The 9,008-nt window shown below is 44.1% G+C and overlaps 2 protein-coding genes across 2 annotated transcripts; both read right to left on the bottom strand.

Annotated features, from left to right (window-relative positions):
- Window positions 1–907: 907 nt before the first annotated feature.
- On the bottom strand, window positions 908–6,831 carry LOC148908533 (uncharacterized). Its single transcript, XM_089034899.1, has 2 exons — window positions 1,058–6,831; window positions 908–980 (listed from the first exon to the last, which is right to left on the bottom strand). Exon 1 carries the CDS (start codon window positions 6,781–6,783, stop codon window positions 1,432–1,434), a length of 5,352 nt encoding a protein of 1,783 aa, XP_088891025.1. The 5' UTR covers window positions 6,784–6,831; the 3' UTR covers window positions 908–980; window positions 1,058–1,431.
- On the bottom strand, window positions 6,792–7,847 carry LOC148908532 (uncharacterized). The gene is made up of 3 exons (XM_089035914.1): window positions 7,654–7,847; window positions 6,844–7,576; window positions 6,792–6,809 (listed from the first exon to the last, which is right to left on the bottom strand). The coding sequence occupies exons 2-3, from the start codon at window positions 7,255–7,257 to the stop codon at window positions 6,792–6,794; spliced, it is 432 nt and encodes a 143-aa protein (XP_088892040.1). The 5' UTR covers window positions 7,258–7,576; window positions 7,654–7,847.
- Between the last annotated feature and the right edge of the window lie 1,161 nt (window positions 7,848–9,008).

Here is a 9,008-nt window from a genome sequence, read left to right as displayed (position 1 = left end):
GATTTGGCGGGCTCTGCTTGAAATAATTAAGTTTTGGTGGGCTGGACTGATTCATAAGATTAGTCGGGCTGGGCTGAATGAGATTTGAAGGAGGGCTAGTCGGCTGGGAATGGATTTGATTTGGCTGGCTCAGCTTGGAATGGGCATGATTTTGCTTTCTTTCATCAAGTAATGGTCTCTTATTCTATTTATTAGGGGTCGAAACGTCTTCGTTGTCAAGCCTCTGTTCTTGAATAAGGTCCAATATGTGCTTGACTAGACCCAAAGTTTTCGTTCTTTCCTCCTTGCATAAGTTCAGAATGCCTGCAAATGCACCAAGCGTCGATGATACGAAAACATTTTGAGTTCGATTCTTGTTTGCATTCGACTTTGACCCTACGAACCATTTGGTGGAAACTTCGCCTCCATCGATCGATCGTAGTCAATTCTTTTATCGCCACCTCTTGAATATCGCTTGGAAAAAACTTTGATCATGTATAGGTGCCAACGACGAACCAAGAAGTGAATGCGAGAGGAGAATAAAGTTTTGATTCTTACGCCGTGACCATTGGCCATGACCATTAAAAGCATTATCCTATTGAAGCTTGAAAAATTGAGCTGCTTATTTTCATCGAAAGCAGTTGAAAGCAACCTTCTTCATGCGACCGCGAACCAGAATGATGTGACAGACGTTGTTGTCATTGTGTTGTCAGCTGACCATCTACAAAACAAGGAGAGCTAACTTACAAACTAAATTTGATTGTTTAAACAATCACAACAACATTATGGTACCATCTCTTCTTCGTCTTCCTTGAAGCGACTTTTGTAAAAAAAAAGTAAAAAATTCTTGGACCTTGTGTGTAGTCTACAACCACTGATAGAAGATAGCCTTTAGTAGATAACCATAGAGTACACCATTCGAACGCAGTTGCAGTGACTAGAGTAGATTTATTGACGGTAGATATTGTTACGATCTTAAGAAACTAAGAAACTGGTTCGAACTGAAATACAGGTTAAAACACAACATTAATTTAAGATCAATTATGCTAGCTATTACAAGATCAATAAATTCACTTACTTTGATGTACGTGGATAGGATAAAGATTGAGAAAGAAGGTAGAATTTTGATAGATTGAAGACTGATAATACGGTGTAGTTAGCGTCGAGAAAGCTATATGATACTACTGAAAAAGCACGTGTCATAGATTGATTGACTGAGGTATCGAGTCACTTAATCATATAATAAAAAACTTTGTAAAAGATTAACTAGTTAACATTCCGGCCCCTTAAAGGCGCTAAGTACTGCCTTTACAATAAACTATAAGGATAAAGGCCGGAGGACAAGAAAACTGAACGGTAACAATAATAATCGTAAATGGTATGTAATAAACTAAGAGTTCAAAGTTAGTGTCCCTCGTGCATTGCACAATAGTATATCGTAGAGTCCTTTGTTTAGGCTGCAACATCTGCTTCCTCCAGAAGTACAATCTTACTGACTGGACGTACAAGCGTCGATGTCTTCGTCCTTATTTTAGCGGACCGTACTAAGCCATCCACACTATTCTGGTAAACTTCTAGTACTCTGCCTAGTGGCCATGAAAATCGCTGTGTGGTATCATCAACGATCATCACGACGTCGTTGGGTTGCAGATTCCGTTGCTTTTTGATCCACTTTTGGCGGGCTTGTAGACTGGGCAGGTACTCTTTCACCCACCTCCTCCAAAAAACGTCGGCTAGGTACTGCACCTGTCGCCACCTTCGCCGACTGTATACGTCTTCCTTTGCAAAAATACCTGGGGGAATGGTCGAACCTGGACGTAGCAGTAGCAGATGGTTGGGAGTCAGAGCTTCAAGGTCTCGCGGGTCTTCAGAAACCTTTGTAAGTGGGCGGCTGTTCATGATCATTTCTACTTCGCACATCAGGGTGGATAACGTTTCGTCGCAGATGGTTTGTTGTTTTAAAAGTCCTTGGAGAATCTTCCTGGTCGATCTGATACATCGCTCCCACACACCGCCATGGTGCGAGCCTGAAGGTGGATTGAATGTCCACTTTACATTCTTTGCTAGAAGCGCGTCGTGGATGGCTTGCTGATTCATTGATTGGATCGATTCGCGAAGTTCCCTTTCGCCCCCGACGAAGTTCGTCCCATTATCCGTCCTAATTTCTTTAGGTGGGCCTCTTCTTGCGATAAATCGCCTTAGCGTGTTTATAAAGGAATCTGTATCTAGGCTGTGTGAAATTTCTATATGAACAGCTCGTACGGTAAGACAAGTGAAGATCACGCCGTATCTCTTTACTGTTGTTCTTCCACGACGTACCAAGAACGGTCCAAAGAAGTCAATCCCGACGGATGTGAACGGTGGATTATCCGGAGTCACGCGGTCTCTTGGCAGGTCCGCCATTTTTTGCTGCTGTGGTTTGCCGTGATTCTTTCTGCAAAAGAAGCATGTACCGATGGCACGGCGCACCGCTGCTCGGGCCTTGACAATCCAGTATCTTTGTCTTAGATGAGATAAAACATGCTCTGCGCCACAGTGACCATTAGTAACGTGGTGGTGTCTAATCAACAGCTCGGTGACATGCTGCTTGCTAGGGAGAATAATTTGGTGCTTGTGATCTTCGTCTATCGGTGCGTTCGCCAGACGACCTCCTACACATATCAGGCCATCAATCAGCTGAGGACTGAGGTTGTAGATAGAACTTGACTGCAACACTGTGGAATTACGTGAAGATAGAGCGACAACCTCTTCGGGAAAGGCCGACTTCTGCACTAACTTGAGGATTTCCCTTTCTGCCGCATTCATCTCGTCCACTGTTATCGGATCCAGCTTGTTCGAAGTGTTGACAGTCTCTTGAGCCCGACGCTTGCGGCACAGGTTACGGAGATTTGACTTCAACCGCAACATCCAGGCAACGGACTTGCGCAGGCGGGTCCAACTGGAGAACCGTTCGAAGCGCTTTACCATATCCCCGTTCATTTCCGCTGTGGAGATAACGTTGACTACTGCTTCCCTCTTCACTTCTGGGTCGTTATCTTCCAGTTTCACAGCAGGACGTCGAGGCCAGTTCTCTTCTGAATTCCAAAGGAAGCCTGGACCATTCAGCCAGCGGTTATCTCCTAAGGCCGCTTTAGGCGACAAACCTCTTGACGCATCGTCTGCAGGGTTGGACCTTGTGTCGACATACGACCATTGAGTCCTTGTTGACTTCTCGCGTATTGCAGTCACTCTGTTTGCTACAAACGTATGGAATCGTTTGTCCTCATTCTCGATGTATGCAAGTACGCATGTGCTGTCGGTCCAAAATCTCGAATCTTCTAGCACTGGGATGGAAAGCTCTTTGAGAGACATCTGATCGAGTCTAGTGGAGAGAACAGCCGCAGACAACTCCAACCTCGGTATGGTAACTGGTTTGAGGGGTGCTAGCCTCGACTTGCCATTGACGAAAGAACAGTGAATTCTCCCTTCTCGATTGACTAGTCTGAGGTATGTTACTGCTCCATAGCCTAGTTGAGAAGCGTCAGAGAAGTGGTGCAATTGGCTTGATGAGACTTCACCGAATCCGTCTGGTTTGAAGCAACGACGGATAGCTAAGCTTTCCAGATGTGGTAAATCTTGCAACCAGCTCTGCCAGCGTTGAAGGTCTGCCTCTGTCATAGGATCATCCCACCCTAGTCTTTGGCGGCACAGGTCTTGGAGCAGCAGCTTAGCCGGTAGCGTATATGGAGCAACGAATCCCAGCGGGTCGTAAATCGAACTGACTACCGAAAGTATACCTCGTCTGGTGGCGGGTCTGTCCTTGATAACGATAGCGAATCCAAAGGTGTCGGATGAGACTTTCCACTGAACGCCAAGAGCTCTCTCAATGCATGTAGAATCGAAGTCCAGAGTCTTCGTAGAAGGCGCTCTTTCCTGTTCTGGGATTGTCGAGAGAACCGCAGCGGAGTTTGACATCCACTTTGTCAAACGAAAGCCTCCCTTTGCCAATAGATCACGCAGCTCTTTAGCGAGATGAACTGCAGCTTTCTCGGTAGCCACAGACTTGAGGCAATCGTCGACGTAGAAATTTCTCTTAACTGTCTCGATTGCCTGTGTACTGAATTCTCCTGAGTAGTCGTCAGCTGTCTTGCGTAGAGCAAACGTTGCGCAACTAGGCGATGAAGTTCCTCCGAACAGATGGACATTCATCTGGAACTCTTCTATTTCACCTTCGAGATCTCCATCCTTAAACCATAGAAATCGTAGAGCGTCACGATCTCCTTCCGGTACTCGTACCTGATAGAACATTGATTCAATGTCTGACATGAGGGCAATTGGTTCCTCGCGGAATCTCGTAAGCACCCCAATCAGAGAGTTGTTAAGGTCCGGCCCCTGTAGAAGCTCATCGTTCAATGCTTTGCCTTTATGCTTAGCTGAGCAGTCATATACGACGCGGACCTTGTCGGGTTTTTTTGGATGGAACACAGGGTGGTGAGGCAGATACCAGGTAACATTCGTGGCGACGTAACAGTCAGTGACCTTTCTGGCGTAGTCTTTCTCGAGCAGATTGTCGATGAATCTTGAATACATCTCGTGTAGCTTGGGGTCCTTCCCGAGTCGTTTCTTCAGGAGCAGAAGACGGTGCATAGCAAGGCATCTGTTGTTTTCAAGAGAGGGCGCGTCATTCTTCCAAGGCAGCGCCAACTCGTAATGCCCATCTTTACGACAAATAGTTTCCTCCATGATCTTTAGAGCTCGCCTGTCTTCCATTGACATAGTTCTCTTGTTGTCGTATTGTGAGTCGTTGAACTCCATATTGCAGAAACTCTTAAATTGATGTTCGAGATTTGCTTCAGATTGAACAAAGTTCGACATGTGGAATTCGTGGGCTCCATTTTTCAGTGGTCCGACAACCGCCCATCCTAGAATGGTCTTCATTGCGTATGGTTCTCCTTCTAATCCTGCTCTGATTTCCTCCGGTTGCAGGGCTCTGGGAACGTCGCTGCCAATCAGTAAGTCGACCTCTGCATTGATGCTTGGTATACTAAGACCTTTGAAGTGTTGCCAACTGTTTACATCTACTTGACTAGCCATACTTTCTGTCGAGACAGGAAGATTCGCAATGGAGAATACGGTAGGAATTTCTAGATGGCCAGTACCATCCAGGGCTGATACCTCTAGGCCAAGAACTGTTGTCTCAGTTTTGCTGTTGACCTTCTCTATCGTCGTGATAGATAAAGTGGTTTCCTTTCCTTGGGCATTGAGCATGTGTTTGAGTCTTTCTGTGCAAAAGGTGGTATTTGATCCCCCATCCAGGAACGCGTACGTTTGTACTACCTTGTTGGAGTCTCTTGCCTTGACCTTCACAGGAACTATAGGCAAGGCTATTATCTTCCGGGTCGGGACTGTTGGGTGACTCTTGACATAGCCGTTTCGAACCTGGGAGGAACTTTGGTTGGTGGTTTGTTTCGAATCACTGCTTGTTGCCTCGCCATCTTGTTTGGATTCTTTAGCTGTACTCGACTTTGGGTGAAGAAAGGTCGAATGTTTTTGTGTGCATCCATCCACCTTGCAAAAGCTTGCCTTTGAACAAGAATTAGCTACGTGACCATTGGTAAGACAGTTGTCACACAATCTCTTGTTGCGAACAAGTTTGTGTCTTTCTTCTAAGCTCATTCCTCTGAAGACGGAGCACTGAGAAAGCCAGTGATTATTGCTGCATGACGGGCATTCTGGAAGTCTCCGAGACGTCGTAGTATTGAGACATTCGCTGTTCTTGTTATTGCTGTTTGGAGATGTTCTCGCGTCGACTTGAGTTGCGAACGACATTGTTCTCCTAGTGTTTCGTTCGTTGTAACTTCTTGGCTTGTTTGTATTCAGGTTGCTGTTGTTTGACATGTCACCGAATATTGGATGGGCTGCAATTCTCGCGCGATCCTCCACGAATGCGGCTACATCGTCAATGGTAATTTCTCTTCCGTCCCTTTCGGTGATCCTATCTGCGATGTCGCGCCACTTCAGGCGTAACCCGTATGGCAGCTTGTCCACAATGCGCTTCAGCGTGTCCGGGTTTTCTATTTTACTCGAAAATCCAATCTCTCTTAGGGTGTTCCTGCAGCTCGTGAGAAGGGTTGAGAACTTACGCAGTGCTTCGCCAGATTCGGTCTTTATCGGGTTGCCTTCGGTTAGTCTACCAACATACGATGCTGCTATTTTGTAGCTTTGGCCGTATCTTTGCTTAAGAAGTTTTCGGGCTTCGCGATAGCCTTCTGCGGGGGGCATTGAAAGGCAACTCCGCATCAGCTCCTGTACGTCTCCAGCTGTATATTGTACAAGATAGTACAATCTTGCATTGTCGCTCTCCGTTTTGGACTCGATGATATTCTCAAAGGCTCGGACGAAGCTGCAATATTCTATCGGATTTCCGTCAAAGGTTGGTACCTCAGGCTGAGGTAGCATCAAGGCAAGGGTGTGTCGCTGTTGCTGAACCAGTAGGCTCTCTATTTGTTGAGCTTGCATTCTCTGGGCCGCCATCGCGCTAAGAATAGCTTCTTCGTTTTCCGATTTTATCTTGATGTCCTTCTTCAAGTCCTCTGTCTTCTTCTCGTTGATTGATATTTTAAGGTCGGCTGGTAAGTTGAGCATCGGTGGTGGTGTTAATGGTGTCTTAGGCCTTTTAAAATCTCCGTTTTCTTCCGTACTGTCCTCGTCTGTTTCTTCGCCGCTCGATTCATTGGAAACTGTCTCGTAACTGCTCTCACCTTCGTAGGCATTTTCTTCGGCGGTGGCCTTTGCTATTTCTGTTTCCAGTTCCAATTGTTCCATTTTCTGTTTCAAACGCAGTTCTTCTTCTTGAAGTGCTTGTCGTTTTTTAAGAAGTGTCACTTGAACTTTCAACGCTGCCTTTCGTGCGGCGATATTTGCCCTTGACGAACGTGAGCTGCGATGAGACGTGACACTGGCGTTGTCGTCATCGACCTTTGGATCGCATGACTTCTTCTCCAACTCTGATGCTGTGGCTATAGAGTCTATTCTTCGTTTTAAATCGCAAACTCTTGTCATCTCTGCTTCGAAGTATTCATGGGATTCTTCTATATCGCATTCGTCAGACAGATTGGCGTGGTAAGTTTCGTGAGCAGTTCGAAAATTGTCCATCGCGTCATCCAGTTCGGGAATTTTCAATTTTATGGATTCTAAATTGTCGACGCTGAGTAGCATTTCTTTGATTTCATTTTGTGTTTTTGTAATAAGCCCTTTGGCGGCGCTCCTAGCTCGTTTCAGTTGTCGCAGTTCTTCCATTATTGGATTGGCAGATTATTGAATTCCGATCATTCCTTTGACCATGCGGTTATCAATGTTCCTTTGAACCATACAGCATTCCGATCATTCCAACGAAATCAAGTACGGCGAAGTAGAAGTTATACAGCAATGTACAGTCGTAAATAACACAGCTATACGTACCAAATTCGAACTAAATGTAGTCTACAACCACTGATAGAAGATAGCCTTTAGTAGATAACCATAGAGTACACCATTCGAACGCAGTTGCAGTGACTAGAGTAGATTTATTGACGGTAGATATTGTTACGATCTTAAGAAACTAAGAAACTGGTTCGAACTGAAATACAGGTTAAAACACAACATTAATTTAAGATCAATTATGCTAGCTATTACAAGATCAATAAATTCACTTACTTTGATGTACGTGGATAGGATAAAGATTGAGAAAGAAGGTAGAATTTTGATAGATTGAAGACTGATAATACGGTGTAGTTAGCGTCGAGAAAGCTATATGATACTACTGAAAAAGCACGTGTCATAGATTGATTGACTGAGGTATCGAGTCACTTAATCATATAATAAAAAACTTTGTAAAAGATTAACTAGTTAACATTGTGCATTTAAATAATCTAGCACACCAGATGTCATTTTCTCCATTGCATTACCTCTACTCGTTGAACGGTACAACTTAATCCTTAAAAAAGTCAACAAATAAAATGAAGTAAGAAAGAATTTAAACCAATCCTTACATAGCTGCTGAGAGGGGCGTTACGCAGGAAAGGCATGTTTTCTTTCAGCTGGATTTGCAATTGCTCGGCCGTGTATGCTGGTAAGACGCCAATGGTTCTCGCCCTTCCTTCATACTTCATTTCGGTGCAAGCTCCTCTAGGGATACACGATTCCTTTTTTCTTAAAAGCAAGCTCTTTAAAAATCATCCCGCCTGCAGTTTTTGCTTGATTTCGCGGGTCAAGATAATTCATCCAACTGTTTTTTTCGTCCGACGAAGAGCTTGACGAATTTGACCGACGCATGACCGAAAAGGACTGACGATGTCCCCGACAAGACATACGTATCATATCACTCGTGGGTCAAGTTATGAAAGTCTCTTTGTTCAAAAATTACTTAATAAAGATTACTAATCAGTTGAGGTTATTGGGAATGGAAATTTTGTAGGTGTCACAAATTTGACTAGGAATACCATTGACAATAACGATTGCATGTAAAATAGTTATTCCTGACCAGCAAGAAATATTACAAATCAATCGAAAACACATGCAGTTGCTAGCTTTTGCTCCCGGTGTATTGCCATATTCCTTATTACTCCATTCTGCTCCACTTATTTCACAATAACTTCCGGACTAATGATATAGCATTTCAGTATAATTATCCAAAATATTTAAAACAGTTAACTGAACCTTGTAATTTTATCTCTCTCTCTCTCTGTTTTTTTTCTTTATTTGTTTTTTTTTTTGTGTGTGTGTGGGTGTCATGTTTTTCAAGAATAGTATATCTACCTCAAGTGATCCTGATTTCACCATAAGACTAATAACAGAAGCAGTAGCGTTCATGTGCCGATTTCTCTGCTTAAGTAAGACAGATCGAGACAGATCCACTCCTGTGAGACTTTCCATTTTTTAGCCTTTCGTTGAACATGCCAGAGCCCGAGTCTTCCATTCTTCGCAGAGCAACTGTAAGTTTAAATTTTTAAGATCTTCTGGGGACGTTTTTCTCAGGAGTGAGGGGTTCTTTCTTGAACACAAATGATTTA

Source organism: Actinia tenebrosa, unplaced genomic scaffold, assembly GCF_029948245.1.
Source record: "Actinia tenebrosa isolate PJP-AT-01 unplaced genomic scaffold, QUT_ActTen_1.0 PGA_scaffold3__52_contigs__length_22856419, whole genome shotgun sequence".
Classification (NCBI taxonomy): domain Eukaryota; kingdom Metazoa; phylum Cnidaria; class Anthozoa; order Actiniaria; family Actiniidae; genus Actinia; species Actinia tenebrosa.
Note: the sequence above shows the minus strand (reverse complement) of the source record. Positions and strands in the feature narration are given on the sequence as shown.